Source organism: Cryptomeria japonica, chromosome 5 (assembly GCF_030272615.1).
Source record: "Cryptomeria japonica chromosome 5, Sugi_1.0, whole genome shotgun sequence".
Lineage (NCBI taxonomy): Eukaryota > Viridiplantae > Streptophyta > Pinopsida > Cupressales > Cupressaceae > Cryptomeria > Cryptomeria japonica.
In genome coordinates, this window is record NC_081409.1 from 835,964,571 (window position 1) to 835,991,787 (window position 27,217).

The 27,217-nt window shown below is 34.5% G+C and overlaps 1 protein-coding gene across 4 annotated transcripts in view; it reads left to right on the plus strand.

The window, feature by feature from the left end:
* The window catches only part of LOC131052679 (flowering time control protein FCA), a 53,088-nt gene that overhangs the window by 11,239 nt on the left and 14,632 nt on the right, over positions 1-27,217 (plus strand). For 3 of the 4 annotated variants that reach the window (XM_057987255.2, XM_057987256.2, XM_057987257.2), the window contains exons 2-6: positions 1,647-1,717; positions 2,077-2,155; positions 13,574-13,656; positions 13,768-13,819; positions 14,063-14,130. In XM_057987255.2, the coding sequence (XP_057843238.2) occupies positions 1,647-1,717; positions 2,077-2,155; positions 13,574-13,656; positions 13,768-13,819; positions 14,063-14,130 (353 nt within the window). The remainder of the gene's footprint in view (positions 1-1,646; positions 1,718-2,076; positions 2,156-13,573; positions 13,657-13,767; positions 13,820-14,062; positions 14,131-27,217) is intronic. The other variant, XM_057987258.2, reaches the window with a different exon arrangement.

Consider the following 27,217-nt stretch of genomic DNA (forward strand, 5'->3'; position numbering starts at 1 on the left):
AGAACCAGCAACTTAGTATACACACACACACAAACCTTTACTATCTCTGGAGAATAAAAAATGGCGTATCAATTTACCCGAACTTAGTTATTTAGCAATGTTAAACTATTTTGATAATTATGCTACATTACCAATATTTAAAAAAAATTAAATTTATATAAGGTGAACTTAATCATGAATTTTTTTTCGAATTTTTCCCTTTGCTGAAGAACATCTGAATTTTATTGTTGCTGAACACCAACACGAACTCAAACCTTGTAATATAGCTTTTTCCCATGGTTTTAGAATGTTGTATTAATTTTTAAATTGAATTCAAATTCACGTGGTAGTTTTCGATCTGATTTTTCTCTTTTATCGTAAATTTGTAATTACACTGTTATTGAAGTTAGTACAACTAGTTTCTTACTAATGTATTTTTCCTCTGGTTTTAAAAGTGATTCTTAAATACAATTTTAATTGATTGTTTGTGATTTAACATTTTCGTCTTATTTTCTGTCAAAATTACTCTGGCATCTTCTTATTGTAGCTTCTGATTAAAACAATCCACTTAAAATACTCAAAAGAGGGATGCTTCCCCACATCTAAAAACAAGGGACCTGCTGCCAATGCTGTCTGACATTGCCTTAACACATTCACATGGGACATGAAAATTGAGAGCTTCTGAAGCTAATACCTTTGATTTGTTACCCAACCTAAAAGAAAAAGAGGTGGAAGTGTATGACCCAGGAAAGGTATTTGCAGGATCTGGGGTTGAAGTGCCAATTGGCTTGGCATTCGCCAAATCCAAACCATAAATTTCATGCAAGCCTCTATGCAACATCAATGGAGGGAATTTAGGTTTTTCAGTCAACTTATGCCCCTCCAAGAATTGTTGCAACCATGGAAATGATTGAGCAAGTTTGTGCGTTCCATATAGATTTGAGTACCCAAGGTGTCCCTTGTCAACTTTAATGGTGTTGCTGCTGTCATGACATGGGGGTTGGGACATTGAAAGAAGCAACATGTGGGGCCACATGGGGCTATCTTAACTGAGTGAGCAGTGGTGCCTTTACTCCATGCATCATCTTGGTATAGCATGGTACCCTTGCCACTTCCGCAATTGGTCATTTTCTTCTGATGCCGCTCCTTCTGTTCATGTGATCTTGTCATTGGTTCCATTCACCACTGTCTATTCACATATCTTTTCTCTATGTAATTGCTAAATTAATGTATTCTATTTATATTTCCAAATTTTCTAATATTCTGGATTTTATGTGCTCTTCTATTAATTACATGCACCTATACATAGCTTGATTTCATAGATGATACATTCTATTTGTGTTATTGGTACTGAATGTGAAATCAGTATATATTGCAAAGGATTTGGGATTATCATCCAGTATTAGAGAATTCAATAAGCAACATGTTTCAGCAATTTGACTTTACCTACCCATGCTATAAGTTTGCATTTCGACCTTCTTGTCCCATATTACATATTTTATCACCGGGTTTTAGTCCCTCGCGTATTGCTTAGTTTGCCTTTTTCCATTTGTGAACATGGTCACACACTAGTGAATTTTTTGTTGCTTAATGTTGTACTAAGACTTCTAGTTATTTCTGGTGCAGTCATGTGTAAACAATTCTTACATCTATGTTGGATCTTGCAGATTCAGGAGATTCCGGGAATTTTGCAAAACTTTTCGTGGGGTCTGTGCCCAGGACAGTAACAGAAGAAGATGTATGTTTGTCACTAAAGTTCACTTACATTGTAAAGTATGTGTTAACTAAATTTGGGAAAGAATGCTTGTTAGACTTGTCTTGGGTGTCTCTTGTCTTGTTTGACTGTTCCAAATGCTAGAAAGATATGATGAATCAGAAGAGATGGAAAGTAAAATTTCTGGAGTACTATTTCTGTTGTTGTGTCTTGGCTCTATAGTTTTTGTCTTTGATAATGCAATACTGTTATACAATTTGATTATGGTAAGCATCAATTCTGATTTTTTTGTCAAAGACTCTATTTGCTGAAATATGGGAGATGAAGTTTTTTATTGAAATTATAGTAAACTAAATGAAATAATTTTGATCTTTTCTTTGCAGATACATCCCCTATTTGCTGAACATGGAAATGTGCTCGAAGTTGCTTTGATCAAGGATAAGAGAACTGGCCAGCAACAAGGTGCACTTTTTTTTTGTCGAGAAATATATCCTGTTCTTGTTCTATGATATTTACTCTTTTTCTTTGCATGACATCATGCATGGTTAGATTCATTTCCCAAATGCAATAGTTACTTGATGATGATGAGCATGCTAGAATTTGTTTGGAGATGATTACATGGACTCATTAGGGATAGAGTGTCAATCCTTTCACGTGATTCAGTGAAGCATCTCGAGTCATTACCAATGTCCATGTGGTTGTGTTCCCAATATTAGGACCAGACAACACACACCATTTGGTGCATAAATAAAAAAGGCAAAGTAAAAAAATTGCAAAGAAATCCTAAAAATTTGAAGGGGGGAGGATTGTCATTGCAAATTCAGCACATTATATTTACTTATTAAGATTTCAGCTTTGTTTAGTTGTTTTAGTTTTTACTAACACCCATATACCCACCATTTCCAATATTCATTGTTCAAGAAATAATGTGCTGTCCCTGAAATTGCATCCGTCCTTCGTTACAAGTATACATTATTGCAGCCTAGTTGGTATACCAACAAAGAGCTTTGTAATTTTGGAAATCAATATCTTAGATTTGAGAAATCAACATCTATGTATCTTGCTTGTAATTAAGACGAGCAATGGTAGAAACCTATATGCTTATAATGTAGTTTATGGAAATCTACATTTTGATTTTATGAAAAAGACGTATGGATTTTTTATTATAATTACATGTTTTCTTGTTTTTCTGGGAACTGAAGGTTCTTTCAAGAAACTTCACAGCCATTGGGACACAAGAAGGGCCCTTGTCCCTTAGTGTGCTAGAGCATTTTGTATCCAACTTTTTTTAATCTCTTGGGTTGATAAATTTCTTTCTATGTTTTATTAGTTGGTAGAAGCAACTCACCTTACTTATCAATGCCCTTCATGCATGGCTAGTTGATAATTTCATTTAATTTCGGTGTAGCTGTCGACCTTCTTATTTATTGAATCAATATGTGAAGTCCATACACTTTATGCCACATCTGTTTGAATTTCAGATTCTATTAAATCACTTGAAGTTGGTAATTTTCTAATTTGTAGTTGGCAGTCTCTTAGAAGTTTGTATTTTTATCCTTTTCCTTTTATCCTCATTTGGGTACTTCTCATCTTAATTTTTTGTTTTCTTTGTTTCAACATTAAAGGAATGGACATTTCTGTGGCCATATAGGATTAGTTCCTGTTCTTTTATGGACCTGGTTCTCAGACACATTAAATTTTTGAATTGGAGTTACCCTTGGACTCCACAAATTTCTGTGGTTGCTATTTTTGCTTTGAGTAAGTGTTTTGGCATCAAAGCTTTTGGAGATACCAAAAAGTTATCGGAGATTTCTAAGAGATAGAGGACACTCTGACTTGATTTTGTTTGATTTAAATATAAGTCTGAAATGTGTTTATATATTTGTAGTAGAACTGTAGAAGTTCTTTTGTTTAGATAAAATGCAATTTCTTATATATAGAATAATTAATATTGGGTTTCTATTGTTGGAGACTAATGGAGAAGGGCATATAAATGAGAATTCCCATAAAAGCCTTTTTATATATAATTTTGACCAATGGACATGGCATTCGTATGTATTTAATATTTATTCATGCATATATATGTATGTATGTAAAACTATGGATATCTAGAGAAAGCTTTCATTGAGTGTACTGTTCATAACTGTTAATTATAATGGACGGCAATCAATTCATTTCTTTCCTTTATTGAATATTCATTATGCTCCCCCAACTATGTGGCCTGTGCCACTCTTCTGCAGCTTGTTTCAGAGACATTTTTGTGGTTTGTGTCTCAGCCAATCCTTGAAATTTTTTCTGAGAGGTTATATTCTTGTGTTCTGAATGTTAAAACTGGGAGATGTTTTCCTTGCATTTGTGTGAATGCTAGATGAGTCCAGCAACATTCATTTTTGTAAGTGCTGTATCTGGATATCTCTTTGTGATGTATATGTATTTACTATTTATTCACACACACACATATATATGTATGTATGTAAAATTATGGCTATCTAGAGAAAACTTTAATTGAGTGTCCTGTTTTTAACTGTTAATGTTATAATGGACAGCAAGCGATTCATTGCTTTCTTTTATTGTATATTCAGTATGCTCCCCCAACTATGTGGCATGTGCCACTCTTCTGCAGCTTGTTTCAGCGGCATTTTTGTGGTCTGCGTCTTAGCCAGTCCTTGGAATTTTTCTGAGAAGTTATATTAATGTGTGTGAATGTAAAAACTGGGAAATAGTTTCCTTGCATTTGCGTGAGTGCTAGATGAGTCTAGTAACATCTGTATCTGAAAATCTCTTTGTCGTGTTGACAATAATGCTCAGCTGGTTAATGCATTTTCCTGGCATTAAAATCATTTGGTTTACTTGGATAAATGCGTCTGCCTCACACCAGTGTTACCTAGTGAGCTGGGTATGACATTGGTGTGAGTACTGCAATATCAATGAATTTTAAATATTGCCATGCACCCAGTTGTGTGGCATTTGTTGCTAACAATAGCCTGAACAGATAGCCTGAACATGTAGTTTGCTAAATTTCTAATTGCCCTTTTGACTCCTTAATAATATGATGGTGACCTGTAACAGTGAGAAGAGCCATATAGAAGAAGGTTTGTGGGAGGCAATATGGAGATTAACTGCCAGTGCTGACATGATTAAGTGGACATCACACTGGTTTCTAGTTGTTGAGAATGTTTGGTATTTTAATTTGGTGATCATTTAGAACAATAAATAAGGTTTGGAAGTTTCATAGTTCATTGTAGTGAGTAGTTGTAGTTGCAATTGAGGGACTGTATGCATGGTGGGCAAGCTGAATTTGGCTTTGGAGAAACTAAAGAATGCCTTTCTACCCACTATAGAGTTGGTGAGCAGGCACAAACACTGATTTGAAATATTATGCTTGAAAAGTTAGCATGATAAGAGTCATTATAAATCAGATTTTCTCATTTCTTGTCACTAAATAGTAAGTATTAATAGCAGCAATTCTGAAGAGTTTTAATTTCAGTTACATATTGAGAGGAGTTGGCAGGTAAATCGAGTATGAATTTGCAGCTCCACCTACTTGTATGCTGTGCATAAAGGAAACTTGAAATTGTTTGCCACAACTATTGGATCTTTTGTTGGCAACTGGAACCTTTTATTGAATCTCTAGTGGATGAGTCAAAAGAATCAACAAATCATTGATTAGAATCATTTTTAAATAAGGATCTCAACCTAAGACACAAATTGGAAAGATAACCTCTACACAATTGTTTGAGACTGATGTTGAAGTTCAAAATATTTGTTTGCTTGGGTATGCTGGATCAAATGTTCATTGAAGGTGGAGAACATCAAAATGATAGATGAAGAGACCAAGTTCTTATGAAAAGCCACACAAGCAATCTGGAATGTTTAGATTTTTATAATGCACGATATGCCATAACCTTAGTTTATAGAAAATAGTCCTTGTGTTATGTTAACTTAAGATGTAATGGATTACTATACAACAATATTGGGGAGATTAGCAAAACAAGAGTGTTTGAAGTCCGTTGACCGTTTAAAATACATCAATATAACCTTATCTTTTGGAAGACAACTGCATTCTATGTTATGATTGATATTTTGAAGTTGTGCATGTTAAGGATTTGGTGCATGATATCCATTATCTTGTTAGGAAATATTAAGCTTGAATATAATAAAAGAATTTGTTGAGCAAAAATCTTCCCAGACAAGAATCTTTGCAGGAGAATCTGGTTTCTGTGGAAATTTGAAAAATCTTTCTTACATGCTAGAAATAAATATTTTGGATTATAAAACAAGAATTGGTATTAAAGGAAGCCAAAATCAAATTTAATGATAAAGCATACAATGCTCTTTTAGAAAATTTTCTGGTCCACAGTGTTTTGCCATTAGAACATAATTAAGATTATTATTCATATTGTTGCCTTCTGAGAATGTATTAGGGTTTATACTATTAGCAAAAATTAAATTATTTTATCAAATTGAAGAAGCAGACCATCTTTGCAGTGCAAATTTCAGTTTGAATTAAAATTGAAAGTAAAGGGGATAAAAAAGATAGAAAATTGATCTGATTCTATGAGACTCATCTGTCTGCACAGAGTTTTTTAGAGATTAGAAGGCTACATACATACCAAGTATATTTTCAGTCATTCTACTAAAGAGACTTAGATTTTTCCCTCCCCTCCCTTATGGTTCATTAACATTTATGTTGTCTGAAACTGTGAGTACCGGAAAATATACAAATTACAAAAATTGAGTGGCTAATTTTCATAGAAAACTGAAACTACTTTTACTCAAACCTTTTCAGTTCAGGCTTTTAAAATGTTTTTCTGGGCATCTTATTGTTTGGGTTGTAATTCTTCTGTGTTTTTTTTATGTTGGGGATTCATGCTTTTAATAATCTAGTCTTTCTCTGCCAATCATTGTTCAGCAAATGCTATGTAGTTTTAAATCAATGTATTGACATTTCCTGCACCGTGACTAAATTTTAACTTGAGAGCATCTATCAGCTTTAGAGATCTAGTCTCCCATAAACTACGTGGTTTAGTTTATAAACATTTTTGGGATAAGATTTATCCAAGCTGATGTTGAGGAAGACATGCCAACCATCTCTGCTGAGCAGGGTATCTTTCAGCATCCTTGTGTCAGAGATTTGGTGCTCAGTATGTTGGTCATGATGCTCTTATATTGTCACGGTTCAGTTTTTAGCAGAACTTAATATTTCAAAATTGTAATTTCTTGGATATGTTCTTGTAATCTGCATGGAAGGCATTTTCAACTTCTAATATTTCATTTTCTGGTCTACATCATGCTTGTGTTCTATTGAAGTATGGAATTAGTTTGCTCTGTATCTACTGAAATGAATTGAAAGTATGATGATTATTGTTGTACGCTTATTCTAGCAATGTAGAATTTGGGAAATCATGTATCATAGTTCATCTGGTTTCCATTATCATGTACTTTATGTATGCTACCTTTATGAAGTAACTGTATATCATAAATTTGAGTTATAAAGTAGAATTAATTGTGTGAAATTCTTCTCCCGTATCTTTATGATTGCATGATGTTTGATGGATATCATTCTTTATAATCTCTAATGATTGATATTTAACAAAGCATGGCCTGAAGGGGCTGTGCTGGATGTGCGAAGTATGGGTCTGATACCAAGTCTGAGCCTATTCCACCAAAGCTACCCAGGGCTTTTGCTCAGCTCTACCTCGCATTTCACCTCACTTGGATAGGGTAGACAAAAGTTGAAATGGAATTCTGATGGAAAGGATGAAATTTTATCATAATGAAAAGGGAATGAAGGTCCCATTGATAATAAGATGATTTTACTTTTTGTATCTTTTATTTGTATGGCAAGATCACTTTTAATTTTTTATTAACTAAAAGTGAAACCCAAATATATAAATAAAGAAGGAATGAGTCATGAATGTTTAAATTGCAATTTCTGAAGTGCAGTTTTTGCACTCACAGTTTCATGTGTTTTTGTTTGTTTATCCTTATGTAGGCATGATATAATCACTATGGGATAGCTATTATGCATCTCTCAATTCACATGATGTGCCTTCTGGTCCTTTTTAATGGATTTAATTTATTTCTATTTTTTCCTTTATGTGCTTGTATATATTAATAAAACCTATTGTGGAGTTTTTTAATAATTCATTATAAAACCTGGTTGTTGCCATTGTCTTGAAGTTCCTTTTTTTGTATGGCAAGATCGCTTAAAACCTGGTTGTTGCCATTGTTTTGAAGTTCCTTTTTTTGTATGGCAAGATCGCTTTTAATGTTTTAATCAGAAGTGAAACCCAAATATATAAATAAAGAAGCATCGAGTCATGAATGTTTAAATTGCAATTTCTGAAGTGTAGTTTTCGCACTCTCAATTTCATGTGTGTTTGTTTGTTTAATTTTTATGTAGGCGTGATATATTCACTATGGGATAGCTATTATGCATCTCTCAACTCACATGATGTGCCTTCTGGTCCATATTTATGGATTTAATTTATTTATTTTTTTGCTTTTTGGTGCTTGTAAATATTAATAAAACCTATTGTAGAGTTTTTTAATAATTCATTATAAAGCCTGGTTGTTGTGATTGTTTTGAAGTTCCTTTCATGCTTATTCACTTGTGATTTTTGAACCTATATTACAAACATATAAGAATTAAGAGTAGATTATTTGATTATTGCTAGGCGAGCATGAAAATTTACAAGGAGGTTTCTTATGTTTGATCAGTTCTATGACATGAGCTTTTCAACAATTTCATAATGATTGGTTTTCAACAATCTCATAATGATTGGTTTTCAACAATTCAATAATGATTGTTTCAAAATTGTATGAAGTTGCTATTGTGTATTTCACAATTAATGAATGCTTTTGAGATGTAACCTATTAATGCATAATATAACAGGGACAAGTTATTGGTATTAATTTATTAGACACATATAGTAATTTATACTGAAGGATAGAATGATAACATGATGTAAAAATCCCCTTCACATTCATTTTATTCATTGCTAGTTTGTAATGGCACCTGGTACTTTTCATTCTGTAGGAAACTTGGTTTATTTTCAAACTGTGTTGTTTTGGAAATGACTTGATTTGAGCAAAATTTGGAGACTGATGGTATCATAGAGGATTATAATTACCAGAAAATTGTATATCTTGAATCTGCTAAAGCTGGGATTAAAAATTGGTTGTATGATCTGAAAGCAACAATCTCTTAATGATGTTTGCCAAAAAGATGTATGCATGGTCTATCAAAGACCACTTGATCTGCCTAGTTTTCTTATAATGGCCATCAAAAAAGTTATTCTATTTTCAGCATAGAGGACTAATGAAATGGCTAGATGCAGCAATAGTTTAAAACTTTTTAATATATAAGAGCTGTATTAAGTATATCTAAAAACCATTGTTGAATGTGCAAAATAAAATAATACTCTCTGATTTTGCCTTGATAAATTTGGCAAACAGAATGGTGTTAATTCACATATGTTCTCTTCATGATACTTACATGGACCCGAATAATATTTTCCAACATTGTTTTAATTGTGCTTAATCTATGATTCTATATACATATCCAATATTATTTTTGAGCTCTGCCATGAAGTGCAGTGAAATTTAAAGCAACATTTGTTGTAACTCTGGATTTTGCTTATGACAAATGCTATGCATTTAAAGTTGGGAATATATGTAGTATGAAATGGCATATTTGAGAAGTTCATCTTGGTGAGAATTTTGCATAAAGTGACACTAAGCATGTTAGAGTCCATGATTGAGTTTATGATTGTTATATCAATCAGAGAGGAAATTTTATTAATCAGCTTTTGCCAAGATGGCAGGTTTTCTATTTGCTATTTAGTGACTTGTGAGGTAGTTGCAGGTGACATTTATTTATACTTGATGTTGGCAGTTTTACTTCATGTTATTTTGTTTAGTGGGACAACATTTGGAAATGTAAATAATAATAGAGGCATGTTTAGAAAGCAGTGAAACTACAAATTTTACCTCTGTATAAAGTGAGCCGACATCTAATAATGGAATATTAAAGAATATAAACAAGTGTTTTTGTTTTCTTATTTCATATGACAATTCAGAGACAGATTTGTTGTGTTAGCCTCATTTTTTGTGCCATAGGAAAGTCTTATTTGGGTTAAGGTTGCACAACCTTTGATGTGGTTTGTCTAACTCAGTGAGTAATAATCATTGATACTGATATATGAATGATCACAGAATCAAATGCAATGTTGTTGTTGGAAATTATAATCAATTTACTTTCTTTTCGAATGATTTTTCTTGATATACTTGAGTTTTAAGTTGTTAATATGGATAGTTATCTATGTAAGGTTGTTTGTAAGGACAAGCAATGTAAATTTGTTATAACTAAATGTGATATAATCTTTATACTTGTTTTATTTTGCTTCCATTGGTGTAATGATGGATAAATTCTTTATGGATATGTATGGTATTGTGCTTTTTGTTGATACAAGGCAATGTTTGTACAATTTTGACTTAAGTGGAGATACTTGCAGAAAGTACTAAGCATATTTTGAGTTCTCTTTATGGAAGTAAGCAGGTTAGGCATTAAGTGGTTGACTGTTATTGCTTTGTTACCCCCTGGAACAATAGTTATCAAACCTCTGTGCAAGATAGTTTCCACAGTGTGGTATGAAAATCTACGTGTTAATCTGGTTAACCAATGGATTTTTATTAGGTAGGTTTGCAAGTACTGTAAGAAAAAGTTACATGAGATGCATGTTAATTTAGTACATTTAATTAAGTATTCATATTTATTAAGACTTTAATGAACAGTGATTTCAAATGTTTTTATGAAGAGATTGAAGAGACACTAAATATATGTAATTTTATAATCTGATATTGGTATGGTATTAGTAGATTAGTAAACACTGTTGGTCTTTGTAATATATCTTCTAGAATTTAAGTCTTGAAGTTTACTCTGATGATGGTGGACTGGAAAATTCAAAAAATGTGATCAACATGTATCGGTGAGGCTCGAGTATGGAAATTATGTTAGGAGTCATTTCTCATCTGTCACTATTTCTGGTCGTGTCTATTTATTATGCTGAAGTTTACATAATCAGCCCAATATTTGGGTTTGTGTGCACAAATGAGGAGTTGGATGTGCATGGCTTGGGCAAGGCTGCATGGAAGATATTTTTCAATGGAAGCACAGATAATGCAGGCATACTTTACAAGTCTAGGACAGCCACGGAAGCACCTAGGTGCGGGTACCATTTGCAGCTTCAGCAACTTCACCATTTTTAGTGAGAGTGATATGTATTAGCTATAGTCCGCTTCCTTTGTTTTGTGCTGTAAGTGTTGACTACAGCCATATGTATCCATTGCTTGTACTGTAATTGTTTTTGTCCTTTTTAGGGCAGTGCAGTCTATTAGTAGTTAAAAAGGATGAAATCAAACAATTGATGATTCAGTCATCTCTTAATTTGTATACATGTTTTGAATAATATAATTCATTGATGTTCATGTTCTCAAGAATGTGGTGGGTTTCTATATCTTTATGTTCTCAGGAACAAATAAATGTGGTTGCTCCTATTCTTTTTGTTGATGTGCACGGATATGCTTAAACTAGTAGCGATACAACCTTTTTCTATTTTTTGATGTGTGTGGATGCTTAATACTAGTAGTAATACAACCTTATTCTATTTGTTGATGGTGATGGATGCTAAAAACTGGTAGTGAAACCGAATCTTGGGGAGTTTGATGAACTTCTTATCCATTCCATAACTTCAAACTTGATTGATATGATCTTATGATCAAATGGAACTTATGGTCATATAGAATGTTTGAATCTTATTAGATATGGTCTGTTAAACTATTGATGGAATGTTGCAAGTGAAACATGCTGGTGGATTTCCTATTTAATCTCCTAAATAGTGGACAAACATATGTGCACAGTTTGTTCCAACGATAATGCACAACCGTACAGTATATGTACACAGTTTGTTCTAATGATAATGCACAACCATACAGTATTTGTTCTGATGATAATGCACAACTATGCAGTATATGAGAATAAAAGAAACTACTTGTTCCTTTTACGAGCATTCAATGGTTTAGGAAATACAATAGTGGTGGGCCGTTCCCTTCATACTTTGACACTTTACATATGCATTGAATTGTTTGCATTTTCATCCTATTTGTTATTTGCAAATTAGAGTAAGCTGATGTATTATGGAACTGGAGTCAAACTGAAATGTTATGACTTGTAAACAGTAACATTGTTCTTTGCATGCACGCACACTTTCAGATACATACACAATTGAATTTATACATTTATGAGTGTGTAACATTTCTTTTGGGGATTTGAATATGGGCACTCCATTATGAAATCCCAGATAGCTTACCATTCGAGCTTCATTCCATTTGATGGTGTGTTTGATTATATATGTTACTATTATGCTTTGATGTTTCATTCTGGGTAGTTGATGTGCCATTTCACATTTTGCAATGGAATGATGTGGATTGATTTATTCGTATGATAAAGGCATTACAGATTTCTTCTTCTTTGTAATGTTTAATGTGATGCAATGTGAGAATGCAGATGGGAATATAAGTACCACATTTATCCATGTGAACGTAACTTTTGTCAACACCAGTGATTGCATTCTATTTTTTCATCCTCTTATTTTGTTGGAGATATAACTAGATTGGTTTTGTTTTTGTTTCCTGGCAATGATACTTGTTGTACTCTTCACTACATAATGGATTCATTAATTAAATTTTAAGTAACCAAAGTGTGTTAATTTGGCTACCTTGAGATGTCTTTGAATGTGGTATCGGGAACACTTTCAAGTAAAGAAGAAGTTTAAATAGTTTTGGTCCATATTTGCTAATTGTTTTTGGGGATGAGAATTTTTGTCTTCGAACTTTTCGTGTGTCAAAAGGTTTGGGAGATGTATTGAGAATAATATAGAAGCTAATAAGCTTCAATTTAGTATGTTGATTCATTTAGACTTTACTGTCCATATTGATGTATGGTTTGACATTTTGACATGATTCTATATTTGAGCTGGCATAAGAGGGAATGTAACTTGGGCACTTCTAATGCCTCTCTGTAACTGCATGACTGCTTTCTTTGAATGACTATAACATGTGACTCTTCTTTTGTGTTATATGGAATGAATAGGTAGTGATTTGAGTGTATCTAGTGAATTTGGGGGGATTATGTATGCTATATTATTATAATGTTACAGTTTATGAAGTTGGATCTGCTAGAATTGCAGTTCTATATTTGGATCTTATCCTTTCGAGAGTTATTTGGCCCTGTAGAGCACTCATCAATTTATGATATGTGGCTACATCGGTATCTTAGAATTTCTTTTATGTATTCTGCAGCATATGTATGTGGAATGACTTTTATGGTAGTTACAGAGGCTGACTACTATAAATGGTCTTGTTATTATAGATGCCTTTTGCAACATTAAGCACTTAGAGTAAGATACAAGGAATTTAATGTATTTTTTTAAAATGCAGTACTTATGTAATGTTAGTATTATTAAATGGAACTGTTTTATTCTTCTACTCCCGAGTGTGCTTGCACTGTGGTTTTGGTAACTTATCTGGGTACATGAGTTCAATTGAACAACAGAGTGACTTGTGGTAGTGTGTCATGATTGCCATTTTGTATGCATGACTATGAATATATTTTTATCAATTTGAATGTTTTAAAATTTAATTTCTTAATTATTCCAGATATATTAGTTCTTAATTATTCCTTTTTTCTGAACATATGGTTATAGCTTTTGGTGATTTTTTGATATATTAGTTCGAAACTTTAGTTCATGTATTCCCAAATTGAGTAAAATCTGTATGCTTATTGTGCATTTTATCACATTTTTGACACTGCCACAGGATGTTGTTTTATTAAGTATGCAACTGTTGAGGAAGCAGACAGAGCCATAAGAGCTTTACATAATCAGCGCACGTTACCTGGGGTATTTGAAAATTTGATGTTTAGAAGTATTAGATAGACTTTCGTGGGTTACATCAAATCTTTTTCTCTGTATTGCTGGCTAAAAGTTCTTTATGGTTTTATTTTTAATCAGGGCTTAGGTCCAATACAAGTTAGATATGCTGATGGAGAGCGTGAACGTCTTGGTAATTTTCTTTTGTCCTTTGTACAATTGCAATATTTTGGCTGAAAGGCTGACTTAATTTTGTTGATAGGTTTACACTGAAGGTCTGAAATAATTATAGTCATTATATCATGGATGTGTTGCATGCCAGCTTGTTCTCTAATTGCTTATCCTTAAGAATAACTTTTACCTTGATGTTTGTGAATATCATGTCACGAATCTCTGCATTACTCTTGTTGGTTTTTAATGACCGTATTTTTGGTAGGTACAGTGGAGTACAAATTATTTGTTGGTTCGCTAAATAAACAGGCCTCAGAAAAGGAAATTGAAGAGGTGATTTTCTATCCTAATGCATTGAAAAGTTCAAACCAACTTGTGAGGAAAGTTTTGGTCACAGTAGCAAAAATTCCAAATTAAAATCTCATTGACCAAAACTCTATCTAACCTTTAGATGACTCATTTCTTTCCAAACATGGCTATTGTGGCTTGAGTTTAGTAGGCACTGAAAAGTCCTGGGGTTATATGTATGCAATTATGTCCTCTGGTAATTTAAGTGCTTATTTGTACAATGATCAAGCTTGGATTTCTAGGAGGTTGCTTTGCAATGATTTTGGAAATAATTTACTAAAGTTAAAGTTAGTGAAAATCTTTTCCTTTATTGGGTGAATCTATTGCCTGGTTAAGAACTGAGGGTTAATCTCATTGTTTAAGAATTCTTGATTTACTTGCAAAGTGTTTTATCCTTTTTATAATGAAGTAGGTTTTGCTTTCGTTTGAAAATAGAGTTGTGTATCAGAGGCTTGAGTTATATATTCAGGATTTGATATGCTGACTATAAGAGTAGAGACATCTAGACATCTGATGCATCAAAGTAATTTTGGTCTTTCCAGGTAAAAATCACTCCTTAATTTTGAGGTAGTAGCTAGGTGCCTAACTGTAGACTTCAAGCGTAAAATCAAGGATTGAAAATTGATATTATCTGTTAACATATAGGGATAATATTTTGTAGCGAAACAAAGAATCATTTAGACTGATTATTATAAATTGCTTAAAAATGCATATTTGCATTCACAAAGAATGATTAATATAATTGACAAGTGACAAAAGTATGTCAATGGGGCGAAAGAGCATAGCTAGTTACACTGAAGAAGTAGAAGGATAAGTGAATCTTATGTTGTTGAAACTACTACACTATAAACACTAAGCACAAGCATGGAAATGACAACAAAAATTTAAAGCTGCCTTATTTCCTGAACAGACATTTTGTCCTAATTATGATTTTATTTTTCTGTCTTATGTTTGGTGACGGTTGTTTGATATTTTTATCATCTGTAATGTCAATAATCTTCTTCTTTTTTGCATAGACATAAAACAATATGTTTCTTTTCCCAAAATGCATGTTTTCAAAATACATGACCACATCCTTAGAGTGAAAGTAACATTATCTTCTCGTTTTTCATAGTGCTTGTGTTCTTTTCAACTGGTTACAATCTTAGAAAGTTTAATAATTAATCATAATTGGAGATTATTGACATGATGGTGACCATCCGTTGTATTTGTAGTTCTACCTCAAATCCTGTAACTTTGTTCTGACTATGTAAGGTCAATTTTATTTCTTTATTTGGATGCTTCTCCTTTCTCTTGAAGTTTCTGAGTTGTTTCGTATATAGTAGTATAAATAATCGTTCATAGATAACTTGTTTCATACTAGTTTTTGGAAATGCTAGTAATCGTGGGAAATGTTAATCGTTCTAGACTTGTCGGGGTTGAAGGTTTTTGAGTTGGATGTGGAGAGAAACAAACCGAAGTTTATTAGGTTGATTTTGGATTCAGAGTTCACACAGATAAAACATGAAAAAAACTTGACAAACTAAAAATGCTTTCATGGAAATGGTTCAAAGAGAAAGTGTCCAAAGAAATTTGAGCTCTTTGGGGAATCCAGAGCTCTTGAACTTGTCAGACTTCTGTAAGGAAGACTAAAACAAGTACCTTGAGAATCCAAACACAAGAGGAAAAGAAAATGGAGTTTAAGATCTAGAGACATAGATATCTTGAATTTGAATAGTTTATTTCAAATACTCTGGAGTGTTGGACATGATGTACTTAACAAACTAATCTTGATTAATGCTTTTGAGTTTAAGGAAAGGGATGTTGAAAAAAACTAAGGCAAAGCTCAAATGCAACCTAACATTTAAACCAAAATAAATAAATGAGATTATAGGCACAAGCAGAAAATAATCCTGCGAAGCGTGAAAGGTTGATGATAAAACCAAAGAAATGACACTGGAGGTAAATCTGAAAACTACCAGAGGTTAGGTAATGCTTTAGGGGAAGACTGCAAACTGAAATATCAAATAAGATACACTTGTGGATAAGTCAAACAACAGAAACATCATCCGGGGACTAGTTAAAATAGAATTTCCATCCTGAAGGGTGTCCCTAGTTCAGAAATAACTAGGGCATGTTGTTGAGGCAACAATAGGAGGAAGTACTAGTGCTTAAAACCTTTTCTATTTGTAAACATATGACTTTCTATTTCACATTCCTTCACATTTTTAACAGAATTTCCATGCCGAAGGGTATCTCTAGTTCAAAAATAACTAGGGAATGCTGTTGAGGCAACAATAGGAGGGACCCCTAGTGCTTAAAACCTTTCCCATTTGTAAACATATAGCTTTCTATTTTTTATTTCTATTTTTATTCTACCATCATTTAAATATTATTTGCAAACTGTCCCACCCTCGTTTAAATATTATTTGCAAACTATCCCATCTTCATTTAAATATTATTTGCAAACTATCCATAAGAGGCATGACATTTATCTAGCACATCCTCTTTTTGCTCTATTTTCCTTGTGGTTTGAAACTTCCTTTATGTTAGAATAATGTATTGTTTCTTTAATGGTCATCTAGTTGTCTAGTTTGCTTAGGTAGTTCCTATTTCTGGTTTCAGTTCATGATTGTTTCTGTTAGAAACATCATTTGTACTTTTCTATTTAAGGAGACTTCAACATCTCCATTGTTTAATACAACATCGAATATTTTAATATGGTATCAGAGCGGGTTTGAGCCCGTCTCCCTCATGTGAGGGCTCAGGATTTTAGGAGGGCCTTCTTCGAGGGTTGTTGTCTGATCTGCAGAATTTGGTTCAAAGTTAATTAATTGGCCATGGTGAGGGCTCAGGATTTTGGGAGGGCCTTCTTTGAGGAGGGTTGTCAGATCTGCAGAATTTGGTTCAAAGTTAATTAATTGGCCGCGATCTAGGGTTTCCGTGTTTTTTTTGCTCCTTTGCTCTTGGTGGCAAACCCTTCAGGTTTTTGTGGTGCAATAGTTTGTTTGAAGCTCGCTGCTGTTTGCTGGTTTCGTGGGTCATGGCTGCAGGTTTGTTCCTGGGGCGCAATCCCGATTTTTTTTTGTAACCGAGGAAACGCGATTTTCTCATGTTTGTTTTTTCTAGGTTTCCGTGGGTTTCTTCTATGCTAACGTCTTTTGTTTTCTTTTTCGCAATCTGTCTCCTTGCGTGCAAAAAGGCTTTTTTATGGCGGTTTTCACAGTGGCCCACGATCCGCAACTTTTATCTATGCATTTTTTTGTTCATGATTTTCCTACGCGAATCTTGGGTGGCACGATTTTTCGGACACGATGATATTTCTGGCCATTTGTGTTTCGGCACGTATCTGTGTTTTTTGTCACATTTTTGCAGAGTTTTATTGTGACCTTTGCATTTAGGGATGACATTTTCTGTGCGACAAGTGTTTTCTTTGCGTGCTCCGCATGTTTTAGGGTTTTGTAATTTTTCCCATAAAAATTATTTCGGGGTTTTAATAAATTTCTCCTTAATTTTTTTTTTGATGGGTTTTAATAATTTTTATCCTTAAAAAATTATTTGGTGGGTTTATAATTTTGTCCCTTAAAAAAATTATTTGCTGGGTTTTAATAATTTTCTCCACAAAAATTATTCATGGGTTTGTCATTTTTATCCTAAAATTTTTTGTTGGGTTTTACCGTTTTTCCATTTCGGGTTTTGATCGATTTTTTTTGTGTTTGTTCATCTGTAATTTGCGATATTCGCGTGGGATTCTGGGTTTTGCATGATTTTGTCCTAAAAAATCATGGGTATAGGTGTTCCTGTCTTAGGGTTTTTACCATTTTTTCCGAAGAAACGATGCTTTGTAATCTTCAGTTTCTCAGTTTGGTGATTTTTTCCTCAAAAGTCTTGGCTTCTTGCAGTCTGTTTTGGGATGTCGTGGTCATCTGCAAAAGTTTGTTGAGGGTTTGCCGATTTTTCCTCAAAATCGTGGTTTCAGTTTCATCTTCATCTCGGTGTCTCTGGCTACAGAGAGTAATACCTTTGTTACCCAACATCAGGTTGGACGATTTGTGGAGATATCCAGAAGTTTTGCAGATTCTGGGAGGGTCAATGGTAGGCTCTTGTCGTAGAGCGTTCTGAGAAGAAGTGGACAGCCTTCTCTGTTTTTCTCGCCTTTGGTAGAACGATGACCATTAAGGGAGGGTGTTAGAATAATGTATTGTTTCTTTAATGGTCATCTAGTTGTCTAGTTTGCTTAGGTAGTTTATATGTTCACGATTGTTTCTTTTAGAAACATCGTTTGTACTTTTCTATTTAAGGAGACTTCATCTCCATTGTTTAATACAACATTGAGTATTTTAATACTTTAATGGACCAATAAAAAGATTCACGTTTTCAAAAAGATACAACTCTGAAGCATTTTTTTGCAATGAGACAATACTGCAAACATGTTGTATGATACAACCATTCAGCTTAGACATTGAAATTTGTATGAGATGGAAAAACAAATTTCATGACATATTTCAGTAAGATTTGCTAACTATGCTGCATAATTTAATTGGACACATTTTTGTACATCCATTTCACAAGCCAGATTTCTAGTGTGGCCTCTATGCAAGAATATGACTCAATTACCTAACCATGATGTATTGAGACTTTGAGAGAAGCGTTCCCTACATGATCTATTAGCTCTAATATGTGAAGTATCATTGTCTAAAGGGTCTTTTGACTCTTTTGTGTTGCCTATTGCTTGGGTAGGATGGAAAAAAGAGATGATCAGCATGGGGGCTCCAGAGTCTCTAGACTTCCCCCTACAGTGATTTGAGTTGGAGGGTGATGACTTTGCAAAGGAAAAGAGCCAAGCATTGTTGGTCTGAATATTTGAAGAAAGTAGATAGAGTGTTGCTGGAGTTCTTGTGGAGGCAGTGCTATCTTTCTTGGATCTCATAGTAAATGGGGTGTCTTAAAATGAAGTGTTCTTCGGTCTCCACCTTCACGCGGGAGCAAAGACTTGACAGAGGATGTGATGTGATGCCTCTAATATAATTTTTTTGTATTTTCAGATTTTTGTGTTTTTTTTTTTCTTTTTGAAATTGTGCAAACTGAAATAGTATAAATCTAGACAGCTAGAGCTACTTATGATAATTTTGCACAGAAGCAATCAAAATGGAACTAACAATATAGGAAACTTAACTTATTTATTCATCCACAGCACTAGAATGTTCACAAATATAAATATACTGATCTGGAAAGGTAAAATCTAGAATTACATGGAATAGATATCATCTAAGTGAATACCATACATCGGATCTTTAATGTTAGATTGATGACTGGATGGTGAATGCTGGTAAACTGTGAGCAGATCTTGTGGTACCTTAGACCTTTTCACTGCCCCACAGATGATCAATAGATATGCCTCAAGTCAAATTATATGATGTTGGCTAGACCTGTAACCCTCGAATGATGCAATCTGCCTGTGATCAGCACCTATTCATCCTTGAAACCCTCAATAAATGGCAGTAGGATTGCTGTGATAGTCATAATGTGGTGTGGTAAGGTTGTGATGCTGCCCCAAAGTGATCTCTGAACATGCTCCTCGCTCAGCCTATAATGATCGGATTTTTATGGCCACCCTTGGAAAATCCTTAAAAATGGTGCAAACTTGTCCCAAACACAGGCGCTCCATGAATTCAGCAACATAGAATTGAAATGGAGTCTGAAAATGCAGAGATTACGATTCCCTGAAGATAATTTATTATTTGCTTGTGCATCAAATTGCCAAATTGCTGGAGCTTTGTAATGTCCCCACTTTGAAATACCATTTAATGATAAATGATAATAATAAAATGAAAATTAAAATATAAAAGAATATAATTAAATATTATTAAATTTTAATTAAGTTAATGAATGGTCAAAGGCATGAAATGAAAAGTTGTGACTCCCTCAAACATGAGATATAAAAGGGAGAAGAGAACCTCATTCGAGGGGGATAATTTGGGGAATGAGAAGTGCAGATCTGATTTAAATGAGGAGTGCAGAACTGATTGTGAAAGGTTGTGTCCCTTTCAAAGGGCAGAAATAATAAAGAGTTGCACTCTTTAAAAGGGTGCTAAGTGTGAAAGGGTGTGTCTCTTGCCAAAGAGCATACATGATGAAGAGGTGTGACCTCTCCCCCACATTGAGTGATATAAAGGAAAGGAATCAAAAGCCTCTAGTGATATGATCAACGATCAGACCGTATCAGTACTGTTATTAAGTTACGGGCATCAATTAGCCATGGGGAATTGGATCATTTATAATAAATTATGTTGGGTTATAGAATAAGCAGATCAACAGAATTATCAACCAGCAAGTGGGGTTAAATTCTCAGCCATAGAGCAATTAAATCATCAATGAAGATTTCTATATTGAATGATCAATGGAATGAAAAGCAAGAGATCATATCAGACATACAGATCTGCAATCAGTAAGCAGCAGACTGATAATCATAGAAGGGAAACAATTCAATTAGCATCACTGCTCATAAAGAGCAGATCATTCATAAGAGATAAAACAGATCAGCTAATCATTCCAGATCAAGCATCGAAAGAGACCAGCATGCCAATCAATCCAAACAGAACATCTGATTTCGTAATTAATCAAGGCAAAGTCAGTAGACTTTGACAGGTGCTTGGGCAAGATTTAGGGCAATCACAAGAGGGTACCTGGTGGAGCACCCATGAAGACAAGGTGGAGCAGGGTCACTGATAGGCCCTATGGAGGATTTGATGAAAAATGAAGACAAACAAGACCTATAAGGTCTTTAAATGATGTAACATGGCCATGTGAGCCATAAAATGTAGTGAAATGCAATGTAATGGTCAAAAAGTGTAAAATTGCTATTTTGAGCAATTAGGCCTAGAAAAGGCTAAAATTGGGTTTTTGGGGTAGAAGTGTGTTTAGGTGGATAAAATATGTTTATAAGGTCATCTAATGACCGTTTTAATGTTTTAGAAGGTTCAGATATAGGTTTGACAAGTTGACATACATAGTTGTCAAACCTGACAACTTTGGAGCAACTTTTTGTTGTCAAAAAGTTGTCAAGAATGCAAAAAGTTGTCATAAGTTAGTTATAAGTTGGTTTTAGGTTGGATTTCGGCTTAGAAGGCCTTGAGGGTTATAAATGGATGTAATTGAATCATTTTGGGGTTGTTGGTAAAGGTGTTTTGTTCGGGTTTGGAGTTTTGAAGCAATAAAAATCTAATTTTCATGTGTATTTTCCAGGTTTCCACGTAGTACAGTCTAATTTTCCATTGTTTTGAGTGCTTTTATGAATTAGTTTTCATTCCTTCATGGTTGGAGATGTTTCTATAATGAACTAAGTTTATTTTGGCTTTGGTTTGAAGTGATTTGGTTTTGTTTTGGTGAAGATGTCTAACTTCTTGTGAAAACAGTCATATCCCTGCCCTAGGGTTAATAGTGAGCATGAAAATGTTTTATATTTTATTTCCAGATTGATCTAACCCCACAAATGGGTATGATGGTGTATTATATTGTATATTTTCATAATATTTGGTTTCAGGAGGCCATGCACAAGATGGCATGTGCATTGTGGGAGTAAAGGTCTGAAATTTTAGGGGCAGACTGTTGCAGAAAATACAGTCCTAGTACGGGGGCCATATCTCACATTTCCACCGTTGGATTTTGCTGAGTTTTGGATATGTTTTGTATAACCAAGTTACGAAGAATTTCACCGGAGCGATCAAATAAATTTGTTCAGTTGCAAAAGTTATGGGTGACTGTGTAAGGGTCTATCAATATGGCAGCAAGGTGGTAGTTTTGCAATGATTTTTCTTTGTCAATGCATTGAGGCAATTTGTAAAGTCTCAAAGGGTCGTGTTTCTATTGTTTGAGTATTATGACACCATTTGTGTCAACTTGATCATCAAATAGTCTTGTATTGTTAAGTTTGAGTTGGGTCCTTTGAAGCTCCGTATCAGTACGTTGCAAGCTTCACATTAGCTTTCTTAATTTTGTTTCAATGCAACCCCTCGGTGAGAATGTCCTTGGTGTACTTGAGGGTTTTTGTCCTCAAACCTAGAAATAAGAGGCAATAGGATTTTCGTCCTCCTACATTGCTGAAAACAGCCAAGGGTTTTTATCTGTGGATTCCAAAACTCGAAAGCAAAGATCACAATGAAATACCAAAAATGAAATCTTCTAGCCAAATGAGGCTAGGGGCTCTCTTTATATACTTTTCCAATTCGGGCCCTTGATTAAATTTCCCTCAAGTAGTATTTAAAAATATCGATTTTTTTAATTATTATTTTTTAATATTGTTCAAAAGCACTTTCTACTTTAATAATATCATTTTAGTTGCCCCTAAAATTAAAAATTATTGGGCCCAACTTAAAATACTATTTAAATTTATTTTCCTTGCTTTTCATTTTAGCTTATAGGAAATGGAAAGAGGCTAGAGGTCTTCTTTGTGACACTATTTCCAAAAAGGGGACATGGCATGTAATGATTAGTTTCAACTTGTTATTAGTGCAAGCACACTCTCATTTGGTCAAGGGGAAATTTGAAGCCATGGGACCAGTGGCACTGTAGATAGGGAGGGCGACAAATAATACCCTCAACTATTTATAAGAAATGCTTAGCATAAAAAGTTATCTTGGGTTGTGTGGCTCAAGTGGGAGACCTAGGCGGTCTAAACATATTGTTTGTAGATGTCTTCTTTGGCAGCTCTAGTGACAATTTCCTTTCTGGGAAGTAGTCGAGGGTGTGCATCCAAGGAGGCAGCCTATCAATAGAGCTGCCAAAAGAAAAAAGAAGTAAAATATGCTCCAAGCACCAATAGTGGTGATGTTTGGTGGAGACACGTGAAGTGAACCTCTCTAAAATGCAGTGCTAAGTAAGGATAGTTCTCATGATCAAAAGTTAAGGACCCCATGAATTTGAGTACGTGGATGTAGAAGCAAGCTTAAAGTGGTCTCAATGCGTTGTGGTTAGGTAGCAAATTAAGGTTGAACAATGTACTGAGAATCTATTTGCGTGAAATAGATCATGCGCTTTAGCATGAACTTTGGACCCTCTCAATATGGGCCTAGCCAGTGGCCTGCAAGTTGGATTTCGAAACATCTGAATCATATAAAACTATAGGGTTGAAATGTAGGAACTATTGACAGGTGAAATGATAGGAATGTAGATAGCTAGGAAAATGATTGTTCAACTTCTAGTGTAGCTTGGAAATATGAAATTTTATTCTACTACTCCTAGCATTATGTACATTATTGTTACATCTCTCTTAATTAGAAGGGTATTGGTAGAACCATTCTTTGTGCTGTGCTTTGGGCAACTCGTGTATGGTGCCTCTTTTTCTTGATATGAAGAACCATTGTTTTGCAAAAGGTTTTGCCTAAGTGATTCCCTTCTGTAGTTTTTCAAGAACCAAGATATGGACTTGGTATTTAGACCTGAGTTTGTTTTCTTAAGTTGAGTTAACTTTCCATGATGTTATATCCCATTTTGAGAGAATTATGCACCCACTTGCTGTGAAAATTTTCACCACCATTTTTTGTGTTATTAAAAACTCAATATTACTTCAGACTGATGAAACTTGTAGAACACTGTTCGACTTCTTTATTTTTCATTTTGGTTATTGAAAATTGGAAAACACAGGCTGATGGTGCCCATGAGTAATCCAAAAGTGTGCCATCTATACTGTGTGTCTTGAAAAGTGGATAACCTAGGCTGATTTTGCCCATTAGTAACTCAAAAGTGTGCAGAAGCAATGCACTTTATGACCTGACTTTCAATCAAGCTGAAAACTTGAACCACTTGATATCCGCAATATTGACACATAAAAAACTGCTCCGGTAGCAGAAATTTTTTGCTGAAAACGAAGGTATGTGATGATCTCGGTCCATGCATAGTCGTAGAGAAATTAAATGAAGTGTGCAATCTCAGGTGTTAAGGTGCTCGTTGAGATGCTATTCCAATATGCAGCAATGGCGAATCCTCATTGGATAATTTGAGAAGTCTCCAAGCACCATGTTGGAAAAAATTGAAATCAAAATTTTGATGTTCCCCTCATAAGATGAGAGTGGAGAGCTACTACAAAGGACACCCCAAAAAGGAACATAAACTTCTACAAAGATGCATAACTCAATGACGCCCTCGTGGGTTTTCATCACAAGTCTCTGTAATGTCCCCTTTTGGGAGGACTCTAAATCTTTCCCACTATACTTGTAGAATTATTGCAGGTTATGTATTTTCAGTTTGCCATTGTAATTTGGACAGATTCTGTTTGATGCTGTTTCCCTCTTTGAAAGTCGAACACTGCTCTCTTGGATCTATTGCTGAATGGTTTGATCTGTATTTGATTGCTGAAGGTCCTTTGCTCTCTTAAGAGAAGTGATGTTAATTGTATTGATTTCGTCCATCGATTGATAAGTCTCCTTCAATGCTTGGAATGAATTCTTCTTTATACTTTATTGGTGGAAGGGTGACCACCTTTCACAAGAATTGAGTCACCACTTTTCATTGTTGCCCTTGAGAATATTATAAATTATTCCTCAAATTGATCTCCCCTTTTTACCTCCTCAAATGAAATCTTCTCCCCTTTATATCCTCCAATGTGAGGGAGAGTCACACCTCTTCATGGTGGTCTTAACCTTTCACAATTACCACCTTTCGAAAGGGTCACAACCTTTCATCATTGCTGCTCCTTTGAAAGAGTCACTTCTTTATCTTCTTCCCATTAATGCTTACGTAATTCCTTTGCTCCTTTCTTCCTTTGTCTCGTTTTTCCCCAAATGAAGTTCTCTTCTCTCCCTTTTTTATCTCATGTTTGAGGGAGTCACAACTTTTCATTTCATGCCTTTCGACCATTCCTCAAACTTAACTAAATTTTGATTGTATTAAATTTTATTTTTATTCTTTTATATTTTAATTTATTATTATTTTTTGCTTGATAAAAGGCCGAGGCTGAAAGTTTATATTAATATTTAACAAAAATTACATAGCATATGGCCATGCCTTGTATCTATCCAAAACTAGGGGTTAGCCGAACCAGAGAAAGACTCAAAATATATCTCCCCTCCTAATAAAACAAAATTTCGGCCATAGAAGCCAAGATAGATCAAAATATTCGAAATAGGAAGAGCAGAACATAACAAGACATATTTAAACATTTGACCAAAGGAAATTTAGACTTAGGGAGTAGGGGCATTAGAGGGACTTGCCTCATGTGCAGCCGAGGTGTGAGCTTGAGGAGCTCCTTTTGTTGAAGCCGTTCCAACAATCAAGGTGTCTAGCTCCAAGTCTGGTTCAGCATCGAATCATCATTGCCTATTCCATCAATATTTTCATCCTTCTTGAACTTCACAAACCAATCCACATCTTCATCCACAACATTTCCAATGACATCGGCCAATAATCCCTCCAGAGTGAAGCCCTTGAGTCTTTTGGACAATGGTCTTCTGATATGCGATGGCATATCTCCCTTGATAATCACTGGGAATCCAGGAACCAATTCCAACAATCAAGGTGTCTAGCTCCAAGTTTGGGGTTCAGCATCGGTAGAATCATCACTGCCTATTCCATCAATATCTTCATCCTTCTTGAACTTCACAAACCAATCCGCATCTTCATCCACAACATGTCCAATGACATCAGCCAATAATCCCTCCAGAGTGAAGCCCACGAGTCTTTTGGACAATGGTCTTCTGATATGCGATGGCATATCTCCCTTGATAATCACTGGGAATCTAGGAACCAATTCCCAAAAAATATAATGTGGAAGTAATGCTTAGGGTATGGGATGGTCAAGTTGACATCCACATTATGAAGCACTTAGTCAAGATCACCCAGGAAAACATTTTTGAAAACCCTTCTATAGAGCTCCTTCGCCACACACTTACTCTCTCCAAACCACACTACAGTAGCTAGATATTTAAATTTATATTATTATTTATTAATAAATCCTATTTCAACAAGGGGACATTACTGTCTCCGTTAAGCACCCTTCAACTTAAGGGGAAAAGTTTGAAAGTTGCCCTTTCAGGTTTTCAACTTAAAACTTAAGTGCAAAAGTACGATCAACAAGATGCAATATTCACAATTTGTATTGAGTTGCATATCTGACAATTTCAATGTGCTAATTATCAATATTCCAATGGGAAATCATAGGCACAAAAAGTCATTGCTCTTGTCAACACCAAAGGGATCGAGAGCATAATTATCCTATGTGGGAATCGAGTGCAACTCTACAATTTTATCAGTAGGTTGGTACTCAATAGTACAACTATCAGTATTTGTATTTGCAATGCTTAGCTTAATTGGATTGATAACAACATTTGCATCAAGTGTAGACAAGCTCAATAGGGTTTGCACGATGTTTGTTGGGTTTTTTGTCTCCCAACATTGTCTTGTGGCACATGAGGGAGCTCACCACTACTTGAAGGAACATTAGCAATTTTTTCAATACAACACTTTTTTGTACCACAAGAGAGGGATTCTCACTTTTCTTGAAAGAACTTTTCTTTACCAACCTTTGTTGAACTACTTGAAGAAGGAATATCATTGTTGACATCTTTCTTTGGTGAGGCATCATGTGTCTAATCTTGTAGTAGATTTTGTAACCTATTGATCTCTTGCTGCAACTTGCTGTATTGGTTGCGAAATTGCATGAACATGGGCTTGTATTGATGCCAACATTCAGATATTATCTTTGCTTCTTGTTTGTGGTTGATTTAATTTGCAAAAGTAACATGCCATTGGTGTATATTGTGGACATGATCACAAATATTGCACACTTTTGAGTCAGGTTTCATGGAGAATGATTGGAAACAATACAATTCACAACACCTTATGACATTTTCTTTCAAGAGGAAATGGATTAGTTCCATCAACTCCAAGAGGTTGCCTTTTTTATTTATTGCACCAAACCTCTTGAAATGCTCACCCTTTTGATATTCCATTGGTACATGGAAGAAATTTGTCGTTTCGATACACTCATCAATATGTGCAAGTGATGTTAAAGCATGTGAGAGTAGAGGGGAATGTGGCACACATGCAACATTTGAAAAGGATTTGTCCTATCAATGACACCTTCTTGGTAAGAAATTTT